General features: G+C 44.4%; 2 protein-coding genes across 6 annotated transcripts in view; one reads left to right on the forward strand and one right to left on the reverse strand.

Moving 5' to 3' along the window:
• Positions 1 to 22,563, forward strand: part of HHLA2 (HERV-H LTR-associating 2) — a 65,869-nt gene extending 43,306 nt beyond the window's left edge. Inside the window, exons 7-9 of one of the 2 annotated variants that reach the window (XM_029578473.1) lie at positions 4,334 to 4,405; positions 20,703 to 20,755; positions 21,758 to 22,563. In XM_029578473.1, the coding sequence (XP_029434333.1) occupies positions 4,334 to 4,405; positions 20,703 to 20,755; positions 21,758 to 21,790 (158 nt within the window). In that variant the 3' untranslated portion in view covers positions 21,791 to 22,563. The remainder of the gene's footprint in view (positions 1 to 4,333; positions 4,406 to 20,702; positions 20,756 to 21,757) is intronic. The other variant, XM_029578474.1, reaches the window with a different exon arrangement.
• Positions 1 to 26,422, reverse strand: part of MYH15 (myosin heavy chain 15) — a 104,598-nt gene that overhangs the window by 20,089 nt on the left and 58,087 nt on the right. Inside the window, exons 42-44 of one of the 4 annotated variants that reach the window (XR_003852847.1) lie at positions 24,843 to 24,977; positions 23,819 to 23,942; positions 22,690 to 22,790 (exon numbers count right to left, since the gene is read on the reverse strand). Coding sequence is in view for 1 of the 4 variants with exons in the window: in XM_029578470.1 (XP_029434330.1) it covers positions 23,928 to 23,942; positions 24,843 to 24,977 (150 nt within the window). In the remaining 3 variants the exon portion in view is untranslated. Of the gene's footprint in view, positions 1 to 22,410; positions 22,791 to 23,787; positions 23,943 to 24,842; positions 24,978 to 26,422 lie in introns of those variants that run through there. The other 3 variants (XR_003852846.1, XR_003852845.1, XM_029578470.1) reach the window with 3 other exon arrangements.

The following is a 26,422-nucleotide window of genomic DNA, read 5'->3' on the forward strand; positions in this document are numbered from 1 at the left end:
TGGGAAATAAAATCCCAGATCTGCAGGCCCTAATGGCTGAGGCAGAATTAGACATTGTTGCTATAACAGAAACATGGTTCACAGAATCTCATGAATGGGATACAACAATACCAGGCTACAACTTGTTAAGGAAGGACAGAAAGGATAGAAAAGGGGGAGGTGTGGCTCTTTATGTCAGACAAAACATCCAAGCAACTGAGCTACAAGGAAGTTGGGGTAAGGAAGAAGCTCTATGGCTCGACCTAAAAAAAGATGACGGAGCATCCATTTATATTGGAGTGGTTTACAGGCCTCCAAACCAAAAGGAAGAGCTGGACAGAGAGCTGGTTGAAGACATCCATAAGATAGGTAAGAAGGGAGAAGTGGTGATCGTAGGTGACTTTAATATGCCAGATGTAGACTGGAAAATCCCATCTGCAGAAACTAAAAATAGTAGAGCGATAGTGGATGCCATGCAAGTATCTTTGTTCAAACAAATGGTGTTGGAACCCACGAGAGAAGGAGCTATACTCGACTTAGTGCTCACTAATGCAGATAATGTCTCAGATGTCCAGATGGGAGCCCACCTCAGCAGCAGTGACCATCAAACGGTATGGTTTAATATCAATAAAAGAATAGGGAAAAGAACCACAAAGACCCGAGTTTTACAGTTCAAAAACACAGACTTTGAGGAAATGGGTAAGTACCTGGAGGAAGAACTAAAAGGATGGGAGAACGAGAGAGATGTGGATCAGCAGTGGACCAATCTAAAAGGAGCAATCACCAAGGCAACTGCTCTATATGTTAGAAATGTAAAGAAAAGCAAAAGGAAACTGAAACCTATCTGGTTCTCAAAGGAGGTGGCTGACAAAATTAAAGCTAAAAGAACAGCATTCAAGATATATAAAAGATCCCAAAGGGAGGAGCACAAAGAAGCATATTTGAATCAACTGAGGGAGACAAAGAAATTAATCAAGTTGGCAAAAAGTCAAGCGGAAGAGAGGATTGCCAAGGAGATAAAAAATGGTGACAAAACATTTTTCAGATACATCAGCGAAAAGAGAAAGGTCCAAAGTGGTATAGCAAAATTGAAAGGTGGTAATGATCAATGTGTGGAGAGTGACGAAGAAATGGCAGAAATATTAAACGAATACTTCAGCTCTGTGTTCACTAAAGAAGACCCTGGAGAAGGACCATCTCTACACAACAAGAAACTGGAGGGAAGTGGAATAGATGAAAATCCTTTCACAGTAGAAAATGTGTGGGAAGAGCTAAAGAACCTGAAAGTGGACAAAGCCATGGGGCCTGATGGTATTCATCCAAGGATATTGAGGGAGCTCAGAGATGTTCTGGCGGCTCCTCTGTGTGACCTGTTCAATAGATCCCTAGAAACGGGAGTGGTGCCGAGTGATTGGAGAAGAGCGGTGGTGGTCCCGCTTCACAAGAGTGGCAACAGGGAGGAGGCTGGAAACTACAGACCAGTTAGCCTCACTTCGGTGGTGGGAAAAGTAATGGAGTCACTGCTGAAAGAGAGAATAGTGAACAATCTACAGTCCGGAGAATCGATGGACCAGAGGCAACATGGATTCACCAGGGGAAGATCCTGTCAGACAAATCTGATTGACTTTTTTGACTGGGTAACCAAGGAATTGGATCAAGGAAGAGCACTCGATATCATATACTTGGATTTCAGCAAAGCTTTTGATACGATTCCGCACAGGAGACTGGTGAATAAAACGAGAAGCTTGGGAGTGAGTGCCGATGTGGTGACCTGGATTGCAAATTGGTTGACGGACAGAAGACAATGTGTGATGGTAAATGGAACCTTCTCTGAGGAGAGAGCGGTTATAAGTGGTGTACCGCAAGGATCGGTGTTGGGACCGGTCCTGTTCAATATCTTTGTGAGCGACATTGCGGACGGGATTGAAGGTAAGGTTTGTCTTTTTGCGGATGACACTAAGATCTGCAACAGAGTGGACACGCCGGAAGGAGTGGAGAGAATGAGACGGGATCTAAGGAAACTGGAAGAGTGGTCGAAGACATGGCAGCTGAGATTCAATGCAAAGAAATGCAAAGTCATGCATATGGGGAGTGGAAATCCGAATGAAATGTATTCGATGGGGGGGGGAAGGCTGATGTGCACGGAGCAGGAGAGGGACCTTGGGGTGATAGTATCTAATGATATGAAGTCTGCGAAACAATGCGACAAGGCGATAGCAAAAGCCAGAAGAATGCTGGGCTGCATAGAGAGAGGAATATCGAGTAAGAAAAGGGAAGTGATTATTCCCCTGTACAGGTCCTTGGTGAGGCCTCACCTGGAGTACTGTGTTCAGTTCTGGAGACCGTATCTTCAAAAAGACAAAGACAAGATGGAAGCGGTACAGAGAAGGGCGACCAGGAAGGTGGAGGATCTTCATCGGATGACGTACGAGGAGAGATTGAAGAATCTAAATATGTACACCCTGGAGGAGAGGAGGAGCAGAGGTGATATGATACAGACTTTCAGATACTTGAAAGGTTTTAATGATCCAAAGACAACGACAAACCTTTTCCGTAGGAAGAAAATCAGCAGAACCAGGGGTCACGATTTGAAACTCCAGGGAGGAAGATTCAGAACCAATGTCAGGAAGTATTTCTTCACGGAGAGGGTGGTGGATGCCTGGAATGCCCTTCCGGAGGAAGTGGTGAAGACCAGAACTGTGAGGGACTTCAAAGGGGCGTGGGATAAACACTGTGGATCCATAAAGTCAAGAGACCGCCAATGTAGAGTGGGTGGCTCACCAGAAAGATGGCTACTGCCCGGAGACAATACCCTTATTAAATAAACATACAGATGCTTACTGTGACTCCAACATCGCTCTAAGCTTCAACGGCAAGAGGAAATGTGGAAAAAAGGATTTGCTATCACAAAGAGGGGAGTAGCTGGCTTGTTACGGCGGTTACTACCCCAAACCAAATAAGCCTAATACTTCACTTTCCAAGCATATACAGCATAGTTCTCTGCTTCAACGGCAGGGGAGAAGTAAAGAGGGTTCGCACTCACAAAGCGGGGAGTAGCTGGCTTATTACGGCGGTTACTACCCCAAACCAAATGTGCCTGATACTTCGCTTTCGATGCATATCCAGCATGGCTCTCTGCTTCATGGCATGGGAGAGGCTGATACATCAAGCATTTCCAGCATAGCTCTCTGCTTCAACAGCAGGGGAATAAGAAAAGCTGAGGCTTCACGCATATCCAGAATAGCTTCAACTGCAGGGGAGAAGAAGAAAAAAAAAAAAAAAAGGATTCGCACTCACAAAGCAGGGAGTAGCTGGCTTGTTACGGCAGTTACTACCCTAAACCAAAAGGGCCTGATACTTCACTTTCAATGCATAACCAGCATGGCTCTCCACTTCAACGGCAGGAGAGAAGAAAAACAACCAATAGGGGCTGTATGACATAGTCTGGGTAAAGGGAATAAACATGGGTGTAGCTTGCTTATTGCAGCAGTTACTACCCCTACTACCCCTAACTAATCAAGATAGGTATTTCAGTTGGATGCAGCTCCATCACTGCTCTCTACATTAATGGTGGGGGTGGAAGGGAAATAGAACCAAGAGTTAAGAGAAAATGATAAGTATGAGAGAAAAAAAATGTGTGAAGCTTGCTGGGCAGACTAGATGGGCCGTTTGGTCTTCTTCTGCCGTCATTTCTATGTTTCTATGTTTCTATGTATTTGGTGCACTCTCGGGCATCCTCAGCTCGGTACTCACCCATATGTGAGGACTACCATCCTGCTTGTCCTGTGAGAAAGCAAATGTTGCTTACCTGTAACAGGTGTTCTCACAGGACAGCAGGATGTTAGTCCTCACGAAACCCACCCGCCACCCCGCGGAGTTGGGACTGTATATGTTTTTACTTTTATTTTAGTTTCGCTTGCGCTTTTAGCTATAAGACGAGGCTGAGGGAGACACCTGTGGCTCACAGGGATAATTGCAGGCTGAGCATGCTCAGTGCACTCAATGTGCCAGTGTCAGTCAAAGCTTTATAGAAACTTTGACAGAAAAGTTTTCCAATCAGGGCTCCATCCTGTGATGTCACCCATATGTGAGAACACCTGTTATAGGTAAGCAACACTTGCGGTTTTTTTTAAATGGGGGCAGCCCTGGGCAAGTGCATGGAATCTGAGCATTCAGGAGGCGAATCAAAGCTGGAGCTCTTGGTCAGTCATCCTTTCACTGCTGGGTTCCCTCCTCAGCCCCAGGCACCGTGTGGCTGCACTCGCATTTGGCATATAAATAGGAAATCCTGCTGAGAAATGTCACATGGTTTGTACTCATTCCGTTCCATTTATTTTGATTTTTTTTTTTCCAGGTAAAAAGACAATTACCGACAGACGAGTAACCGTAATGTTTGTCGTCCTATTTTGTGTTCTATTAGCAGCAGGTATGTGTGTAATTTTTTGTTTTAAACAAAAGTGTAAAGAAAACCCAGATTTTTAGTTTAAATATTTTTATTATTAGACTGAACAATAGAAACAAACAGCTTCTGGCACGCACCAGGACAGGAAACCACGGCTCAGTCAGTATACATTTTCTTCCCCTTATAATCCCGCCACCCCCACCCATCTTCATAAAGTCCAAGTGGCAAAGGCTTCCAAAATGCTATTTGTAGCGCACGGTAAAGACACTAAGAACATAAGAAATTGCCATGCTGGGTCAGACCAAGGGTCCATCAAACCCAGCATCCTGTTTCCAACAGAGGCCAAAACCAGGCCACAAGAACCTGGCAATTACCCACTGAATGAGGAGAGCAATTTGCAAACTAGTGTCCACGGGTAAACAAAGAAATTACTTACCTGATAATTTCCTTAGTGTAGCCAGATGGACCCAGGACTACTGGGTTATGTGCTTCTGTGCCAGCAGATGGAGATGGCGTCAGGTTTCAAAGCTGACGTCACCCTAGATACACCCCCCCTCAGCCCTTAAGTATTCTCTTCAGAAGCCACTGTGTGCATACTAATGAAAAACTTGAATACAATTTAATAACTTGATTAAAACTGGTGACTCTATGGTGGTTGTGCCCAGATTATTTCTGGACTTTGGGACTCCGTCTTTCAAGTCATTTCTGAACTGTTGGGAAAAGAGCTGATAAAGAGATTAAATGTTGCCTGCTTACTTTTCCGCTATTGAACTGTAACAAATACCAACAGTTGCTAGCATCCCAAGTAATCATCGCTACTCGTCTAGTAATCGCGGCAGCTTGGAAATAAGAGAGAGGTCCAGGAAAAGTGTAAGTCGTACGGAAACTCTCCATAGTTCACTATCTAAATAAACTGACACTATGGCCAATTACCAAAATATGGCAACCTTACGAAATTTGGACAAAGATGTTGAACGCAGTAAAAATTAAGATGATGGAGTACATACAGTTGGCCTTTTATGCAATAACCCTCTTTCACAAACTGAATCATACTATTATCATCATTATCCCTGTTGTCAGTATATTAATATCACGACACAAATGTGAAGGATGATCAAAAGGGGTGGAAGGGAGGGGATTAATGTTAAGTTTGGTCACTATTGTATATGATTATACAAATGTCACAGATGTACAGAGATGTATCTGTATTGTATTTGGTTTGACCTTAATAAACTATGAATAACAAAAAAAAAAAATTGGTGACTGTAACTGTACTCAACCCAACAAAAGTGCTGAATCCCAGCAATATCCCTAGATGCCCAGATCTAGGAATAAGGTGATGGCTTACCCATAACCTCTTTGGGATCGAGATTCATGTGCAATTCCTTGGCACTGTTCAATGGCAGCCATGGGTGGGATGCTGAGTTCCTTTGTCTACACTAAGGAAAACAAAATAAACAGGTAAGTAATGTCTCCATTTCTTAGCATGTAGCCAGATGGAGTCAGGACCTATGGGATGTACTAAAGCTACTCCTGAATGGGGAGGGAGCCTGCCCGTGGTTCAGTTAGCACTGCCCTCGCAAAGGCTGCGTCTTCTCAGGCTTGGACGTTCAGGTGATTTAGAATCTAGAGAAGGTATGCAAGGAAGACCACGTTGCTGCTCGGCAGATGTCGACAGGAGACAGTAGCTTAGCTTCCGCCCAGAATATTGATTGGGTCCTAGTAGCATGAGCTTTAACCTGAAGGGGTAAAGACTTCCCTGCCTCTACATAAGCTCCCATGATCACTTCCTTGATCCAGCAAGCTAGGGTAGCTCGCAAAGCTGCTTCACCTTGTTTCCTTCCACCGTGAAGAACAAACAAGCGGTCTGTCTTGCACACCTGTTCTGTACACTCTACATACCATACTAACAGCCTACTGCCATTTAAGTGGTGTAGGAGGTGGTAGTCTTTCGTGTCCTTGCACCTTTCTAGTGACGGTAAGAAAATGGACTGGTTCAGGTGAAACTCCGAGACTACCTTTGGCAAGAAGGGAAGGGTCAGTGCGAAAGTGGAACGTTCCTGGAGTCAACCAGAGGAACGGCTCCCGACATGACAGCACCTGTAGTTCAGAAATGTGATGAGCCGAGCATATCGCCACCAAGAATACAGTCTTCAGCGCTTAACAGGCATAGAGAGAGAGCGCGCAGCAGCCAACAGGAAGGCCCTGCTAAGAAGTCCAATACTAGATTGAGGTTCCATAGGGGGACCGACCCCTTTAAGGGTGGTCAGAGGTATTTAACTCCTTTTAGGAAACTGGCCAAGTCCAGATGTGTTGACAGGCGAGCTCCATTCACCTTGCCTCTGACGCAGGAGAGAGCTGCCACCTGGACCTTCAAGGAGTTGAAGGACAGTCATTTGTTCAGGCCGTCATGTAAGAATTCCAGAATCCTGGGAATCTTGGTCGTCCAAGAGGGCACCCCGCATTCCTCGCACCAGGCCTCAAATATTCTCCAGATCCGCACGTACGCCAGGGACGTCGAACTTCCACACGCAGACCAAGGTGGCGATTACAGCCGTCAAATATCCACACTTCGTCAGGTAATCCCTCTCAAGGGCCAGACTATAAGAAAAAACAGTTGGGTCCTCGTGAAGGATTGGACTGTGTTGGAAAAGGTCCCACTGAGGGGGGAGGCATAGGGGGCTTTCTACCATAAGCCTCCGCATGTCTGCATACCATGGGCATTTGGGCCAAGCTGGAGCCACCAGAAGAACTAATCCTCTGTGGCGTTTGATCTTGCGAATGACCTTGCCCAGGAGAGGCGATGGAGGGAAGGCGATACAGTAAGTCCTCCTTTGGTCAGGTCTGGACAAGGGTGTCGTTCCCTTGGGAGCGCTGATCTCTCCCTCGACTGAATAATCAAGGGACCTTTGCATTGTGAAATGTGGCCAGTAGGTTGGTGGATGGGTGGCCCCAGTGATCAACTAGGAGCTGGAAGGCTCTGGTCAACAACGCCCTTTCCACTGGATCCAGACTCTCCCTGCTGAGAGAGTCTGCTCAGACATTGTCTTTTCCCGTGATATGGGAGGCCGAGATCCCCTGTAGATTTAACTCCACCCATTCCATAAGGGGGTCTTTCTCCAGAGACACTTGGTGGCTTTTGGTTCCTCCCTGGCGGTTGATGTAAGCTACTGTTGTTGTGTTGTCTGACATCACACAGACTGCTTGTCCCTGGAGGCTGTGGCTGAATTAGACATGCTAATCTGACAGCTCGGGCTTCCAGGCAGCTTATGTTCCTCTTCCTTGGTCCATTGCCCCCGCAATGTCAATTCCTGACAGTGGGCTCCCCACCCTCTGAGGCTTGTCAGTCATGAGGACTAGCAAGTTTGGTGGGGACAGGCTTACACCCTTACTTAGATGCACTTCCTGTAGCCACCACTGGAGCCAAGAACATATGACCATTGGTATGTCTAAGCGAATCGAGTAGTCTTGAGACAATGGGTTCCAACATGACAGCAGGGAGCACTAGAGTGGCTGCGTGTGTGCCCTTGCCCACGGTACTACCTCCAGGGTTGACTCCATCTGGCCGAGGACCTGGAGATAGTGCCACACCCTGGAGTGCATTGTATTCATCAACTGACGCACTTGGCAATTCAGTTTCCTTATCCCCGAGGGAGGGAGGAAGACCTTGTCCTGCTTGGTATCAAACCGAACTCCCAGGTTCTCCAAGGACCTGAGAGAGAGCAGCTTTTAAACTAGAACAAGGGGGAAAGAAGACAGTCACTCAACAGTGCATGGTTCTGAGATATGTATCCTTGAAGGATACTAATGAAACAGGAGAGTTAAGGCATCCCAACAGAGAGGTTCCATTAAAAGCAAACATAGTCCATGTGCCTATATGTAAAAAATCACCGAAGCTAATGATTTCTGAATTATCCCAAACAACTGAAAAGCAGGTTGGTTAATACAAACAAAAAAACACACTTTGAAATGTCTGTTTGCCAATGCCAGAAGTCTAAGAAGTAAGATAGGAGAGTTAGATTGTATAGCAGCAAATGATGAGATTGACATAATTAGCATCACAGAGACTTGGTGGAAGGAGGATAACCAATGGGACAGTGTTATATCAGGTTACAAAGTATATCGCAATGATAGGGAGGATCAACTTGGTGGGGATCTGGCACTTTATGTCCAGGAGGGTATAGAGTCCAACAGGATAAAGATCATACAAGAGACTAAATGCTCAGTAGAATCTATATGGGTAGAAATCCCATGTGTGTTGGGTAAGAGTATAGTGATAGGAGTATACTACTGTCCGCCTGGACAAAATGGTCAGAAAGATGATGAAATGCTAAGAGAAATCAGGGAAGCAAACCAATTTGGCAGTGCAATAATAATGGGAGATTTCAATTACCAATAATCCACAGAAGCAAACCTTGCACATAAGCAAGTACTCAGGAACACTGGTGCAGGAAAAAGTTCAATTCCATCCAATGATTAAAGTTATTTTATTGTTGAAGGTTACAGCAAATGTAATACAGCAACTCCATTCAAAGTAGCAGTGAGTAATTTAAAGTCCCCAGACACTGTCCCGTGTTTCGCGGTAGCTGCATCGGGAGGGACCAGATAAAATTTTTATCTACAAAATAACAACAGATATATGTAAATAATGGAACACGGTGGCTGCTAAATAAAGTCTAAAAATACAGTCACATACCTTTTAACATGAAGTCAGGAGCGCAAGTGCCCTCAGACTTTGACAGCCATTTAAAGAACAAAAAGGAGCGAAAAGGAACTCTCGCGAGATGCTGTTACTGACAGGACAACATAACAACATAAATAACTCCTCTAGTTGTGCAGTCTGACTAGAAGGGGCACTAATTTACGGGACCGGCTTGTACACACAGTATTATCTCCTATTCATAACCAACCAAGTTTGACTGGTCAGCATGAACCCTGTGGCCACTGCACTATGTGCAGTCACTCGGAGTCGGTGACAGAATTTATACATCCTAGCACGGGACGTGTGTTCAAATTGTACTCCCAGTCAGACTGCACAACTAGAGGAGTTATTTATGTTGTGAAATGCCCCTGCTCACTGTTATACATCGGTAAGACTACACGTATGATTAAAACACGTATTATTGAGCACTGCTCCAACATTAGGTCCTCTAGAATAGATGAGCCTTTAGTTACTCATTGGCTCCAGACTGGTCATTCCATCGCCGCTCTCTCTTTCCTGGTGTTAGAGGTGGTCCCGCGCCCCCACCGGGGGGGGGATTTCGCCGGTATACTTGGTCGGAGGGAGCAACGATGGATCTTTACTCTTGACACAGTTTCCCCTAAAGGTCTCAACAAAGACATAGAATGGCATTTATTTTATTGAAAGTGTTGTTTATATGTTATTCTTTTACGTGTGTTGTCCTGTCAGTAACAGCATCTCGCGAGAGTTCCATTTCGCGCCTTTTTGTTCTTTAAATGGCTGTCAAAGTCTGAGGGCACTTGCGCTCCTGACTTCATGTTAAAAGGCATGTGACTGTATTTTTAGACTTTATTTAGCAGCCACCGTGTTCCATTATTTACATATATCTGTTGTTATTTTGTAGATAAAAATTTTATCTGGTCCCTCCCGATGCAGCTACCGCGAAACACGGGACAGTGTCGGGGGACTTTAAATTACTCACTGCTACTTTGAATGGAGTTGCCGTATTACATTTGCTGTAACCTTCAACAATAAAATAACTTTAATCATTGGATGGAATTGAACTTTTTCCTGCACCAGTGTTCCTGAGATTTCAATTACCCCAATATTGACTGGGTAAATGTAACATCAGGACTTGCTAGAGACAAAGTTCCTGGATGTAATAAATGACTGTTTCATGGAGCAATTGGTTCAGGAACCAACAAGAGAGGGAGCTATTTTAGATTTAATTCTTAGTGGAACACAGGATTTGGTGAGAGAGGTAACGGTGGTGGGGCCACTTGGCAACAGTGATCATAACACATCATAAAAAGAAACTAAAGACATGGCTGTTCTGCCGAGTCTTCCCCGTCTTCCCCGCCACTAGTCCAACAGCCTGACTTAGAATTGTTCCAGCAATTATGTAAATAACTTGTAAGCGTGATTTAGTGTGTATTTATCATGTGGACGGCTCCTTGCCTCCCTCCCATACTCTCTTGTATATGGTACTCTATCTTCGTTCTCCCTTTCTTATTTCCTACTCCCAGTTAAGGCATCCTTGTTATAATGATTCTAGACAATCAGCTGAACCTCAAAAAATTTGTAAACACAACCAAAGAATGCTTTTTCAAATTACAAGTTCTGAAAAAGCTAAAACCCTTATTACACGCCCATGATTTCCGCCTCGTCCTGCAATCAATCATCCTCACTAAAATCGATTACTGCAACGCATTGTTACTTGGTCTACCAGCTACCACCATTAAGCCTCTTCAGTTGCTACAGAACTCTGCAGCTAGGGTATTGACCAACTCAAATAAGAGAGATCACATCACGCCTATACTATACAATCTCCACTGGCTTCCAATTAAATACAGAATCATCTATAAAGTCATGACCCATATACATAAACACTTAAACAACGTAGCTCGTATCGATCTTGCCCATCAGCTACACATCATTACATCAACAAGACCAATCAGAAAAGCCTACCAAGGCACCCTATCCATCCCCCAAACCAAAAATCCACTTAGGAATAGGGCTTTTTCCACCTGCTATTTGGGACACTCTTCCACCGGACCTCAGACAAGACCCCTGCCACCGGTCATTTAAGAAAAAATTGAAAACTTGGCTTTTCAGCCAAGCATTTCCCTGATTAATCACAAGACACTATCAGCTTGCAATTATAAGCCACATCACTTTACTTGTATAACTTTTTGTATAACTTGCAATCACGCTCCGCATTGTTCCAATTTGTATAATTCCTCCCCACTCCACCCCCTTAGCTCCCATTTCTTCCCTCCCCAATAACACACCTTCTGCCTAGATCATCTGTTCCCTCCCCCCCTTCCATCCCTATTTTCCTCACTTCCTTAGCCTCCCTTCACCCAGATCCATTTTTTGTTTCGATTCATCCACAATGTAAGTTAATTTTTTTCAAGATTTCGTCATCAGCCTACTGCAAGGCAGCTGTATCATTAGGAATATCTAATACCTTTATTTATTGTCCATATGTTTTTTTCGCTTTATCTGTTATTTATGAGTTTCTTCGTTATATGTAATGCTACTTAGCAAGTTACTTTGTTATCTGTAAACCGATTTGATTTACATACAATGTAAGAAGACCGGTATATAAAAAAACAAAAATAAATAAATAAATGTAACTTTATACTCCTTCAAATTGTCTCTTGTTGATTAGTTGGTTATAGTTCCTGCTTAGTTCGATGTAAACAGAGTTGATTTGTATCAAGAAAGTCTGTATATAAAAGCCTTTAATAAATAAATAAAATAACATGATCAAATTTAAACTAATAACTGGAAGGGGGACAATAAGCAAATCTGCAGCTCTAACACTAAACTTTCAAAAGGGAAACTTTGATAAAATGAGGAATATAGTTAGAAAAAAACTGAAAGGTGCAGCTGCAAAGGTTAAGTGTTCAACATGCATGGACATTGTTTAAAAATACAATCCTAGAGGCGCAGTCCATATGTATTCCACACATAAAGGTAGAAAGAAGGCAAAATGATTACCATCGTGGTTAAAAGGTGAGGTGAAAGACTATTTTAGCCAACAAAAATCATTCAAAAACTGGAAGAAAGATCCATCTGAAGAAAATAGAATAAAACATAAGCATTGTCAAGTTAAGTGTAAAACATTGATAAGACAGGTGAAGAGAGAATTTGAAATGAAGTTGGCCATAGAGGCAAAAACTCATAATAAAAACTTTTTTAAATATATCCGAAGCAAGAAACCTGTGAGGGAGTCGGTTGGACCATTAGATGACCAAGGGGTTAAAGGGGCTCTTAGGGAAGATAAGGCCATTGCAGAAAGACTAAATGAATTCTTTGCTTCCGTGTTTACTAATGAGGATGTTGGGGAGATACCAGTTCCGGAGATGGTTTTCAGGGGTGATGAGTCAGACGAACTGAATGAAATGACTGTGAACCTGGAAGATGTAGTAGGCCAGATTGACAAACTAAAGAGTAACAAATCACCTAGACCAGATGTTATGCATCTTAGGGTACTGAAGGAACTCAAAAATGAAATTTCTGATCTATTAGTTACAATTTGTAACCTTTCATTAAAATCATCCATTGTTCCTGAAGACTGGAGGGTGGCCAATGTAACCCCAATATTTAAAAAAGGCTCCAGGGGCGATCCAGGTAACTATATAGACCAGTGAGCCTGACTTCAGTGCCGGGAAAAATAGTGGAAACTATTCTCAAGATCAAAATCGTAGAGCATATAGAAAGACATGGTTTAATGGAACACAGTCAACATGGATTTACCCAAGGGAAATCTTGCCTAACAAATCTGCTTCATTTTTTTTAAGGGGTTAATAAACATGTGGATAAAGGTGAACCAGTAGATGTAGTGTATTTGGATTTTCAGAAGGCGTTTGACAAAGTCCCTCATGAGAGGCTTCTATGAAAACTAAAAAGTCATGGGATAGGAGGTGATGTCCTTTCATGGATTACAAACTGGTTAAAAGACAGGAAACAGAGAGTAGGATTAAATGGTCAATTTTCTTAGTGGCAAAGGGTAAACAGTGGAGTGCCTCAGGGATCTGTACTTGGACCGGTGCTTTTATTTTTATATATTTTTATATATATATATAAAAATATATATATATGATTTGGAAAGGAATATGACGAGGTTATTAAATTTGCGGATGATACAAAATTATTCAGAGTAGTTAAATCTCAAGTGGACTGTGATACATTACAGGAGGACACTGGAAGATTGGGCATTCAAATGGTAGATGAAATTTAATGTGGACAAGTGCAAGGTATTGCATATAGGGAAAAATAACCCTTGCTATAGTTACACGATGTTAGGTTCCATATTAGGAGCTACCTCCCAGGAAAAAGATCTAGGCATCATAGTGGATAATACTTTAAAATAGTCGGCTCAGTGTGCTGCAGCAGTCAAAAAAGCAAACAGAATGTTAGGAATTATTAGAAAGGGAATGTTTAATAAAACAGAAAATGTTAATAATGCCTCTGTATCGCTCCATGGTGAGACTGCACCTTGAATACTGTGTACAATTCTGGTCGCCACATCTCAAAAAAGATGTAGTTGCGATGGAGAAGGTACAGAGAAGGGCAACCAAAATGATAAAGGGGATGGAACAACTCCCCGATGAGGAGAGGCTGAAGAGGTTAGGACTGTTCAGCTTGGAGAAGAGACGGCTGAGGGGAGATATGATAGAGATCTTTAAAATCATGAAAGATCTTGAACGAGTAGATGTGACTCGGTAATTTACACTTTCAAATAATAGAAGGACTAGGGGGCATTCCATGAAGTTAGCAAATAGCACATTTAAGACTAATCAGAGAAAATTATTTTTCACTCAATGCACAATAAAGCTCTGGAATTTGTTGCCAAAAGATGTGGTTAGTGTAGCTGGGTTCAAAAAAGGTTTGGATAAGTTCTTGGAGGAGAAGTCCATTAACTGATATTAATCAAGTTTACTTAGTGAATAGGCACTGCTATTAATTGCATCAGTAGCATGGGATCTTCTTCTTAGTGTTTGGGTAATTGCCAGGTTCTTGTGGCCTGGTTTGGCCTCTGTTGGAAAGAGGATGCTGGGCTTGATGGACCCTTGGTCTGACCCAGCATGGCAATTTCTTATGTTCTTAAGGGCTTGAGACTGCTCTTGTCCATGTTGATGACCCAACAGAGTTCCTGAAGCAGGGACCTGACCCTGCTGGTCATCTGGAGGCTCTCTTCCAACGACTTTGCCCGGATAAGTCAGTCTTCCAAGTAAGGGTGCACCAGGATCCCTTTCCTCAGTGCCGCCGCTATGGCCACCATAATTTTGGAGAATGTTCTGGGGACGTTTCGGAGGCCGAAGGGCAACGCTCTGAACTGGTAATGGTGGCCCAGTACCGCAAAGCATAGGAAACACTGGTGGTCTTGACAGATTGGGATATGAAGGTAGGCCTCCTAGAAGTCCAGGGATGTTAAGAAACCTCCCCGTTGTATGCCTATTATGACGGAGTGAAGAGTTTCCATGCAGAAGTGAATTACCCGCAGATGCCGATTGATGCTCTTGAGATCCAGGATAGGGGCAAAATGAACCCTCATCCTTGGTACGATGAAATAGTTGGAATAATGCCCCATATTTTCCTGGGGTGTAGCAAACAGGGTTATAGCCCTCAAACTGAGGTGCCTTATCAACGTAGATTCCACTGCCAATTTTTTTTCTGCTGGGAGTGGCAAGGTGATGATATGAACATGTCCTGAGGGAAGCTGTGATATTCTAGAGCGTGTGATGTCCAGTACCCATTTGGCCGACGTGATCTCGACCCACCTCTGCTAGGGGGCAGACTATTCTTCTATCTCCTCATCCCATGGATGGCTCAGCCAAACTTCATTGGGAAGTTCAGGTTGAACCTGAGCTCGAACCAGTTCCTCTTTGGTTGTCGACTCCAAAAGTACTGAGACCTTCCTAAGGGTCTGAAATGAGTTTCTATAGGGCTGGAAGCACTGGGAGCCTCTGGCCCGACGACTGTTGGGCGAGGTGCACTGTGACCTCTCATCTTCCAATAGCCAAGCCCTTGGAGATTCACCCCTCTTACTGGCTAGCTTTTCCAATTTGCTTCCGAATAGAAGGGATCCCTTAAAGGACATCTTTGTGAGATTTGACTTAGAGGTCGCGTCCACTGACCAATTTTGCAGCTATTGCTGTCTTCTGGCCGCCATCACTGAAGCTACTCTCCTAGCCGAGGTACGCACTAGGTCAGAGCTTGCATCTGCTAAGAAGGCCTCAGCGGGCTCCATAGTCTCTCTGGGATGTGCCCCTGAGCTATCTGCCTCTCTCTCGAGAAGCAGGCACAAACGAGCCACCAGGGCACAGCAGGAAGCGATCTGCAGTATCATAGCTGTCGCATCAAAGGCCTGCTTAAGGATGGATTCCAACCGCCTATTGTGTGCATCCTTCAAGGCCGCTCCTCCCTCTACTGGGATAGTTGTTCACTTTGAGACAGCACAGATTAGTGCGTCCACTTTTGGGAAACGCAGGTGTTCTTTGGCCGCTGGGTCCAGAGGGTCCAAGGCCTGACCACCTTTAAAACTGGCTTCTGGGGCATCCCACTCCAGGTCAATCAACTCCTGGATGGCTTCCAGCATTGGGAAATAGCAAGAGGCTTTCTGTAGAGACATCAAGATGGGATTCCTCTTTTGTTCTAACATAGGGTCCGTGCCGGGAACTCCCAGAGTCTTTAGGGTCTGGGAGACCAAGGTCGGCAATTCATCTCTGTGGAAAAACCGTGGCATCCTCTGGTATGGCTCCAGGCCTGGAGGGATTTCCCATTTCTCCAATGAGTCTGCATTGGTATATAAAAAACATTAAATAACTCCCCATCGGCTGTGGTGTCTAGGACCCTGTCAGGGATACCCTTGGTGAGGCGAGGCATGCTGATAGGGTTGGGAGGACAAGGCCTTTCCTGCCTGGTGCTCAGACCAGGCAGGGGCAGCAGCTGTGACTGCACCTGAACAAAGATTTGAAGGCCCTGAAAGAATTCCACCCTAGAAAAGGTGGCCGGATCCATACCTAGCCCAGGCGGAATGGAGGTAGGGGCCACTGAATTGCCCTCTCCCAGGGAGGACACAGCCCCGGGATTGCTCAGATGCGGGGGTGCCATCAGCTAAGGTTGTGGTTGACCCGTCCTCCGACCGGGAGGGGCAAGGCTTGGAGACGTTCTGAGAGTCCAGCCCTCCCTGGGCTTCCTCGCAGTGCTGACACAGGAAGGATTCTAGGTCAGACTGTGCAGCCCTAATATGGCAGGCAGCACAAAGGGACTGTTGCTTGTGCATCTTTGTTGCCGGAGCCATAGTTAACTGTAGCTTGTGTGTTCAGCTGGATAGCGCCTGAGCTCGAGCGCGTACAAATCCACCCTGAAGCACGTACGTATAAATATCCGGTTGTGCGTGAATGTATGCGTGCAGTTATGTGCATTAGTCGCAAACAAGGGCTGGCCCGCACCACGTGTACCAACAGTCAGTGGGGGAAAATGGCACCACACCAAACTGTGCATAAGATGGCACTGCCGCAGCCTGCCATGTGGAGTGCCCACTGAGTCTGAAGCGGGGCCTAGCCCATCGGGGGGGGGGCATTCAACCTGCTCGGAAACCCCCTTCCCTTGCCCTGATGGGATCGGGAATGTTGTTGGTATGGCGCACTGAGCAAGGAGACCAGAGGAAAGACTTAACGAAGCCCTTCTACGTTTCTGAATCGGAGGCGTTCTTTACTTACCTAGGCTCAGCGCTTACTGGCTGAGTACAGAGGCGGTCTCTGCTGTGGGGGGAGAGGGCCTAGGCCGACACTGCCACGCTTGGCTTCCTGCACCCGCTGCCTTGCAGCTGCTTCAGCAGTAAAGTCCATGCCGGGAACCGGCTACCAGACCAAGGCGCACCTCTGAGGGATCTCTGAAATCGCCTCAGGAATTCTCAAGTGGGGGAGGGACCTTTAGGTATCACCGCAGGAGAGAGCAATTTAAAGGTAAAATTTCCTCTTCTAAAGAGTACTGTGTTCCTGAAAGGGAGGGCGCAATCCACATCTGCTAAGAGACAGAGAGATATTGAATGGCTGAGGTCCCCCGCAGGGGTGTATCCAGGGTGTCCGTCAGCTTTGAAAGCTGACTCAGTTTTCCATCTGCTGGCAGGGGAGCACAAAACCCATTGGTCCTGAGTCCATCTGGCTACACGCTGGGAAAAGGGTGTTTTATTTACTAGCGTAAATCTTCCGCCCAACAATCCCCTCCCTCAGCGCAGATGAAAGTCCGAGCACGCTGGACAGTGGTGCTTGCTTTATAACGGGTTTGAGAGGAGGCCTTTACCGGTAGGTGGAAGGGAGAAGAGGGCATGCACTTTGCAATGTATGCTTCTCCCCCAGCAAACCACCTACCTGTGCAAAAAGCAGACGCCGGGCACTTTGTACCCAAAGTAATTTTCAAAGTAGAAGACCTAGTACTTGTCGTCCCCCACCCTCTTTTTTTTTTTTTTTTTTTTTTTTTTTTTTTATTGCAGACGCAGAGATTACCTTGGCCATCAGCAAAGACAGACAGTTTTGAAAATTCCCGTGAAGGGGGGGTGCTTTCTGAAATGGTGCTCTGTGTCCAGATTGTCAATGGGAGGGGCCCTGCGTCCTTTGGCTGGGAAGATTTGCGCCTGCGTTTTCTGCCAGCAACCGTTTGGAAGTTCGATCGCCAGGCATTTACTGTCCCTGGGAACGCCGCCTCCTAACATTGCGAGACCCCCGTGGGTACTTTTATCCTGATTTAAGGGTGGGCATGTCTCAGATAAACCCATTACCCAGGCAGATTGATACGTACCCAGGGAAATGATTTTTGAATATTGTAAGCCAAATGTAATTTTTGACATGGATGAATGCTGTGGGTTGCTGAAGCAGACTAGTCACTTCCTCAGGCTTCTTGTTCTGGACACCCTAGGAAACAATTTTTAAAATGTTTTCTGACTCTGACGTTTTCTAGCAGGAATCATTTTAAATTTGAGAGAAGCATTCCCAGCCTTGGTCAGATTATAGCTCCTCGGCTTAAAGTGATTCCCCTGAATTTAGGCTTTTAAGAAAGTGTTATTATAATGAGATATAAAAGAGTTAAGCAGAGAAATCTGAAAATGGACTCTCCTCCATGAAAAAGATAGAAATTGAATGAGGTAATTCCCTAGCTAATATTAAAACTCCCACTTTCTCTTGAACACCAGCCTTGATTTCTGCAAAGTGTAGAGAGACCCTGGCATGCCTGCTGAGTGGCGCTGGGCTGTAGTGTAACTGCGCCCTCTCGCAGCACTCTGGCCCCTGTTCCTACAGACCCTCCATGTTTCGGAAGGCACCCAGGAATTGTGCTGCTCTGCATCCTTGGAGATCTTGCCTGATTTTTTTTTTTTTTTTCACTCGCACTGGAAGAGAGGGATTCACCATCGTGGTTGTGCAATGCACAACGTTCTGCTCTAAGGCTCATGACTTGCCAGGTGGTGGTTACGCAGATGCAGGAAGCTGCAGTGATTTCACTACTTCAGAGACACTTTTTGTGCAAATATCTGTGGCTAGCTACACAGTACCACCAATCAAAAGTCGGTATGGGAAAGATACTGCTAATCATCAAATAAACAAGTCTGTCCCCAAAAATCACTATTAATTTTGTTTTAAAGAAACCAAGTGTCTGATAACACCGACACTCTCTCTATACACAGTGCCAACATTTTCACTGTAATCATCAGTTGCTGGTTTTCATTTGTGTTGAAACAAAAAATAATTTGCATTCAATTATTGGCCTTTGTGTATAAATGTATATGTGCATATACAAGAAAAAGAATATCTATGAATTCCAAATATATTATTTTTCATTTGCTCCCACAGTCTGTGAGCAAAGGCACCAAGCATGGGATAGGAGTTAATGGGACCCTGTTTGTGTTGCGCGGGAGCTCAAAATACAGAGCGAACACTTCTTGCAGTTTAAAACTTTCTCCTTGCGTGTCAGAAATCCTCTCTCAGGAGCATCCAAGATGGCGTCCTGGACAGACGTGGCTGCAAGAAGCTCTGAATTATTTCCTTGTTCTCATTTCCAAAATGCCACATACTAAACGGAAAGCCCGGGTCCGATGTGGAGAAAGTTCATCTACGCCGGCGGAAACATCTCAACCCCGGATTGGCAGCTTTTTTTGCAACCCTTCCCCCACCAACGCTGGAAGGCTGTGTGGCAGAGGTGGCAGCCGAGGAGCGAGGGCTTTCATCTCAGACCGAAATATCACAAAGCCCTGGATCACCGATGAGGCCGACACCACCGGGCCATGATGGGAGTTTGAGGCAGCAGGGACGTCGCCGAACCCTCGGGAGATCTCCGAGGGGAGATAGAGGCGGCAGCACCAATGGAAACACCTTTTGGACTTACTATTCTGGAGCAAGCGAACACAGATCCCAGTGGAGGTAAGGGAGGAAGGGGACAGCGTTGCACTGTAATGCTTGGTGCGCCGGGAACAGAAAAATGGTGTCTGTGAAGCAGCAAGTGGGGGGGGAGGGGGGAAGGGAAGTTGAGGACCAAAAAGTTTGCAAACAAGTTTCTCTGCTGCCTAAAGAAGAGAAAACTCTTTCTTCAATTTGATTAGCACTTCAGTCTCTGGCGAAGGCTATTTTGGGGTTAACGAGTGAGGTGCGAGATGTTAAGAGCCAAGTGAATTTTAATGCAAATGAATTGGTTCTCCAAAAAGCTAAACTAGAAAAAAAAAAACTGAAAACCAGCTTTCTGCAATGGAGAAAATTCAGTTAAATCTAGTTCAGAGTGAAAGTGAAACAACAAAGAGACTGGAAAAGATTGAAAATAGCCTCAGGGCCCACAACTTGAGATTTATAAACTTTCCCGTATTTTTTTGACATATATCACCTGTGGATATATTCAAATTATATGCCTCACAGGTTTTGAAGATACCCGAAGAAATTAAGCCTGTCATTACCAAGGCCTACTATTTTGTCTCCCAGTGCAGCAGGTCAAGAAAACATGGACTTACCAGATCTAACTACTTTATTGGAGTCCTCCCAAGAAATGGGAGTCACTCATCGGAGACCGCTGTTAGTTTTGTTTGCCTTCTTAATGGACAAGAACGATGTCTTTAAGCAATATTTCCGTAATAATCAAACTTTTTTATTTTTTTTTTTGGCCAGAAGACACCTGATATAGTAGAACAAACACAATTGAGAAGAAAATCATTTCTAGCCATGAGGGAGGAAGCTCTTCAAAAAGGAGCCTGTAAATGCTGCATTTCTTTTGGGGAGCAGAGAGATGTGTTCTTGGAACAATTACAATTAAGATCATTTTTGGAGACTCACTCCAACCCTCGTTAAACTTGTTTGCTCCGGTGTGAATGTAGAAATGTTTGGTGCAGGATGTTTAAAACAACTTGTTCGTATTTCTTGATATTTGTCGCTCCTTTATTTCCAAGCTCTCCCATATTTCCTTTACTATTATTTAAGTACAGAATATTTTATTTCCGAAATTGGATGTTATGTATTTAATTTAATCATTTCCTTAAACTGTACTTACAAGCAGCCACTTGTTTAGGAAATCTTTTATTATGTTTAAAAGCAATAAATTAAAAAAAAAAAAAGATCCTCTCAGCTCTGTTCTCATTCTGTTCTTAACAAGGTGTCTTCCTTTACTGGCAGCCACGTGGAATACACCACCGTGAACAAGCACCTGTAAGTTCATTAAACTCCTCATCCCCTCCATCTGTACTCGTTATTTCTAAAAGGTTTAATTCCTTTAGTGACATATTAGACAATTTATCTGTTGGTTGTGTTTTTTTAGGCCTGTATATTTCATTTCTTGTATTTATTTATTTTTTTTAAATAAAGGTTTTGCACTATTTTTTTCTTTTTAAATTGTCTTCCTCAAATCTATTATTCACCTGTCTTGAGCGGTGATCGTGCTTTACCTGTATGAGTGATACTTCTTCATGATGTGCTGACAAGGGTCTGCATAACTGCCTTCCAGTTTACGGTGGTGGGAGCTTCACCTACTTAAGTTCTGATTTATTTTAAACGAGCAATTAAAGGAATCCTAAACGGCACAGTCTACTCCATTTCTTGCTAGTGTCGATGCTTTAACGTTTCTTCCCTAGAAATATTGATACTGTAAGTAAATAAAGGATGTGTTACTTCTGGTGATCTTGCTTTATCAAAATGAGAAAAATAAGCAGCTTAAATCCTCCATTAGAAAGTCAATGTGATGATGTCCTGGGAGGGAGGGCTGGGAGTTAATGCAGTGTTGTAAAAGATAAAGTTAAAATGTATTGTAATGAGAAGATCTGGATTGGGCCAGAAATGGCATCTGTAAGAATTAGGGATACTTAGAATTAGGGGAGAGTCTACTAAAGCCAAGCTGGTTGGACTTTCCAGATCTTGTTACCTTAATTGGTGGGATCAAATAACATCTGTGATTGTAAACTTGCAATTTTATTTTCTATGTTGGGCGGTAGACAAGGCTGTTGCGTGACTCTGTGTGTGTGCGCGCGTGCAAGCCTTAAAGGGAAAGTGGGAGCCTGCAGCCACCCGGGCACCATTTTGACTACCCTAGGAGTAACGTCAGACATAGTTGCTGTGTTCATGCCGTAGGGAGATCATGTCCTCAACTGTAAAGCAGCACCTCTCTTTATTTCCCCTTGGCATTTACACCTACTAATTTATATTTTGTCATTGCAGGGTAGAAGGGCCGTGAACCCTGGCATGTACTAACCCGACATGTAGCTTTCTGACAGTCGGCACCTGCACTATGTTTATCTGAGGGGAAATGGCCACCACTTATTAACTTCCGTCCTCGTACTGGGGAACAGTGTTCCGAAGAACAAAGAGTGAGGGAGCGTTCCTGCCGGCCCGAGTGGGGGAAAAGGCATAACAAAATCGTCAAGATTTGGGGTTTTTTTTTCTATTTTGCAAGAGAGTTGTACCAGGAACAAGTGACGAGCACAGGATCAAAACTGGATGAAGGAATTTTTTTTTTTATTTTTAGCTGGGCCTTTTCTGAGGATGCTCGTCATAGTTGACAGCATGCTTAAAATTCAAATGTTTCAGCCCAAAAGCGTTTTTGCAATCTAAGTTCTATACCTGATGCAATGCAAGGGGGGGGGGGGGCGCTCCTAAATTCAATTTAAACCTAAGGACAAGAGATTAATAATTATAGCCTAGGCCAGTGGACTACAGCCATGGTACATAGAGAAAAGACTGGAAAAAATAAACGAACTATGTAAACACCAACACCAGAGTTGCACTAAGCTTAAGATGTGCCCAGAACGGCAGAGACTGAAGTTGTGATCAGATGGGACGTTCCCGTATGACCATTACAAAGCTCGTTGCCAGCAGGCCCAGATTTTTAATGGGATGGGAAAGGCAACTGTCTCGGGGAGTCTCGATCCAGGCGGCACTCTTATTTTCTTCCACTTACAAAATTTTTATTTATTGGTTTTTGAAGTTTATAAGAAATACAAAATAAATTAGTTTTGTTACCAGCAGGAGTTTGTGGTGTTTTACATAGTGGCAGCTGTCCAGAAGCGTGTGCGGCAGGAAGACGTTGCTCTGTCACAATTTTAAGAATTTTTCTCCATTCTTTACCAATGTCTTTCGACTTATTTATATACCTGTGGGGCATGTATACCGCCATCTCCGTAGGGATTGCTTTAAACACATCTATAAGGCCATGCCTCCTGCACGGAGTACTCATCTTCCATTTCAGGGCACCCTGCGGTGAAGCCAAAGCTCAAATTAGCCTGACGCTTACCAAAGCTACACTGGAAAGATTGCAGTAGTGAAGCCCAATAAATTATAATTGGGACAAAACAACTTCTGACCTTATATACAGACTCCAGTACCTTTTTTTTTTTTTAATTTCCAACCAGAATCCATGTTTAAGATTTCCAAGCACCTGTGCATAGGGAGAATGCACTGTAAACATGAAACCTAGGGGGTACCACGAGCAAAGTCTCCATTGCACTCCAAACAGTGGCAGGCAGTGAAAGTTTGCTAGTGGGAGGTCTCGGCTCACACAGGCCGAGGCAATATCGGCGCTCATAACCGAGCGCCAGATTTAATATTAAAATTGGCTGCCACAGTAAAAAGGAGGCGCTAGGGGAAATGGTGATGAGCGCTATTAGCTGCTTGCTCGATTTGACATGTTTTGGATGCGCTAATCCCTGTTTTTTTTGCATTGGGTGTTATAGATAAGTGTCCAAAATGCATCGACCTGACAATGTTTGTTGCTTAATTGTTTCTGCAAGAGTCTCTGGCATGGACGTGTTTTTAAGGAAGGACAGCGTGTGAATTGCTGGGAGGTTTTTTATTCATTTTTTTTTCCATCCGGCAGCCTTTTTCAAATTAACTCTTCTCATTAAATGAACATCAGGTTTCTTTTGCTACTCCTTTTTTTAATGGTGGTCTCAATTTTTGAATGCTGGGGTTTTGTTTAGCTACCAGGCCATGTCTACTTCCTGCTTGGGGAAAAGAGGGCAACTGGAAGGATTCCAGTTGAAGGGTCGTTGGGCAGCTCTCTTGGGATAAATACTGCCCAGAGAGGTAGGACATCAGGGGGGTGGAAGGCAGGCTCTGTCAAACTCTTTATTTTACCTGCTAGAAAGATGCCTGAATTGACTGAATGCACAGTAACAAACTAAAAGCTTTTGTGTTTATGGCTTGCAAAACCTTCACGAATTTAGCAGAAATTAACAAAGAAAAGACAGTTCTCTTTTTAAAATCCACTTTTATTAAGTTTACCAGTCATCAGCTTCAACCTTTGGCTGGGTAGCTGAATGATTAAAATGTGTCGTTCGGGAAGGGATGGCGGAGCTCCTTATATCTTCGGCTACAGGAAAGCTGGGTGTGGTCATTCTTCATGTGCCTAAAATAAGAGTTTTTGTTGAAGCGAGGTGAGTGGATAAAGATATCAGGGGCATTGGAAAGCAAGATTCTAAAGCGGGATTTTCAAAAGTAATTTCTCTAGGTGAAAGGCCTTTAGGACGTGGACCCACCCACCGCAGGGCAAAATATGCCTGTGCAGTTGCATGAGAGTCCTGTTATGAGCAGTGAGGGGAGGCAGGGAATGCAACAAGCACAGTATTGCATTTTCCAGGCTCCGTGTATCTTACAGGCAAAAGTACCTGCAGAACAAGCAGCTGCAACTCTGCCGGTCCTTCTGCCTGGGGCTATTTTCAAAGGGAAAGTAGATGCATCCTCTTCTGTTTTGAGAATTGGTGCTGAGATCGGCAGAGAAAAGCCCCCGCAGACTTAGCAATAAGGCGAGCACTTCTGCAGATTCCCCCCATAGCGCATTATAAGAAGGGGAAGACAGTTTGACCACAGCAGGTTCTATCCATACTGCCCCTCCCGCTGACTCTCCACCCCTCTGCCAGAAAGTTAAAAGATGCAGCTAGAGAAAAAGGCCAACCCAGGGGCAAGGGCATCGTCCACTGCTCAGAGCCATGTGGGCAACCCACTCTGAGCACGTGCCCCCTGCTTACTGCCCCCTCTCTCTATCCCACTCCTGAACTGTCGCTGATTATTGCATTAAAAAGTTTGAAACTGAGCCATGAGCAATCATCTTCTATGTAATGATTTAGCTTGCCTTTGTCTGCCTTCGCTCTTGTATCGCACAAGATCGTTACTGGGATATTTTTCCATTTCGGATGAGTTGCGGTGAATGCATTTTCTTCTTACATGTAGGAGATAGTTACTGTGATTTAAATACATCAAGTAAAAACAAAAAAAAAGTGGTCGTGTGGGAAAAGAACCCCATCCATACCTTTCCTCCGATCTCTCTGGATTTGGTCCTCAGTTTGTTGACCTGGGACTCGGCTATGTCTGCCCTTTCCTGAACATCATCCAGTTCGTGCTGCAGTTTCTTGTATTTTGCCAGGTACTGATTGGATTGTTCTTCCTATTAAAAGCAGCAGAATGGGTTTTGAGAGCAGTGTTTCCATGGTCTTTATCAACATGAGGTGTGGATTTTTTTGTTTTTTTTCCTAACCATCATACCCCCTAGCATTGTGTGCGGGTGCAGTGGCAGGTCATCCTTCTGTCTGTTACTCTGCAAAACGGCTTACCACTGACTCAGGATATTACAGCGGCAGGGGTAGTAGTAAGGATGAATTTTTAGGGGGGAGGGAGAGAGAGAGAGAGAGTCTATTTATAAGGCCTTCATCGTGATCAACTATTTATATGTCTAGAGGAGGGCCAGCTAATAGCTCGAGGTGCGGTGTTGGTCGTGGTTTAGAAGCCACTTTTACATGCAGAGTGAGATGTACGAACAGCACAGTACTCCTCGGTGAAGATTTGAAGTCATTTGGAGTGAGGAAAGTCTCACAACGATGAGATTTCTACAATGTTCTCTCGCCCTAGCGTGATGGACTCTATAATGGTACTTCACAGAGGTGTACTGTGCTGTTCGTACATCTCACTCTGCATGTAAAACTGGCCCCTAAACCACCACCAACCCTTCACCTCTTTCTCTCTCTACTCCCCTCTCCCTAAGCCCAGAAATGGCCAAAATGCAATTGCATATTACACAGCTTAACACTAGGAAAAAAGGTGTAGTTATTTCCGGCGTTAGCATAATGCATGCTATTGCACGGTTTTATCGCATGGTGTGATATTGCCCCTCATGTTAATTAATCCCGCCCAAAACTCTCCCCTTCAAAATAAATTTGCATTCGCGCCATGCAGTAACACGATTATCGCATGTGTTATGGCCTTAACCCCGTAACGCATTTTGATGAATGACCCTATGAGTTTGCTGCCTTTTTGAGGACAGCCGCTGCAGTGGAGGTCTGTGGGTACATCTTGGATGGTAGCAGGGAGACCTCAGTGTGGCACTGGTATTGAATTGACAATGTGAGGGGTTTCTTGTGAAAGCAGAAGGGGTAGAAGCACCACCCGATTCTTTCTCCAAGCAAACCATGCAGCAAGCAATTTTCAAAATGCTAAGCAGGGTGGAAAATTGGTGGGACAAGAATACACAGGGACCTTGCCCCTAATTTTCAAAGAATACACATGCTTTTTCTTTTGAAAAGTGCCAGCTTCTGCACCTTCCTTTTCTAAAGGTCTATGGAAAACAAATCCCAGCGATTTGGAAACTACGCTCTCTTGCTCTTTTCCAATCTTGCCTAAATCCTAATCCTGAGAATGTCTCCCTTCCAAAGAACACAAAGTCCCTGCCTTTGCGTCTGTGTGTGTGGTGGCAGAAAGCTTACCTGGATAACCAGCTTTGAAATAGGCCTGCAGAATAAAGGTGGGGAAAAGAGATGGATGCTCCTGAGCGGCTGCCCCTTTTGGCTGTGATCCCAGTAAGATTTGGATGCTGCTTGATTTGTCTTGGATTCTCCT

This window comes from Rhinatrema bivittatum, chromosome 15 (assembly GCF_901001135.1).
Source record: "Rhinatrema bivittatum chromosome 15, aRhiBiv1.1, whole genome shotgun sequence".
Lineage (NCBI taxonomy): Eukaryota > Metazoa > Chordata > Amphibia > Gymnophiona > Rhinatrematidae > Rhinatrema > Rhinatrema bivittatum.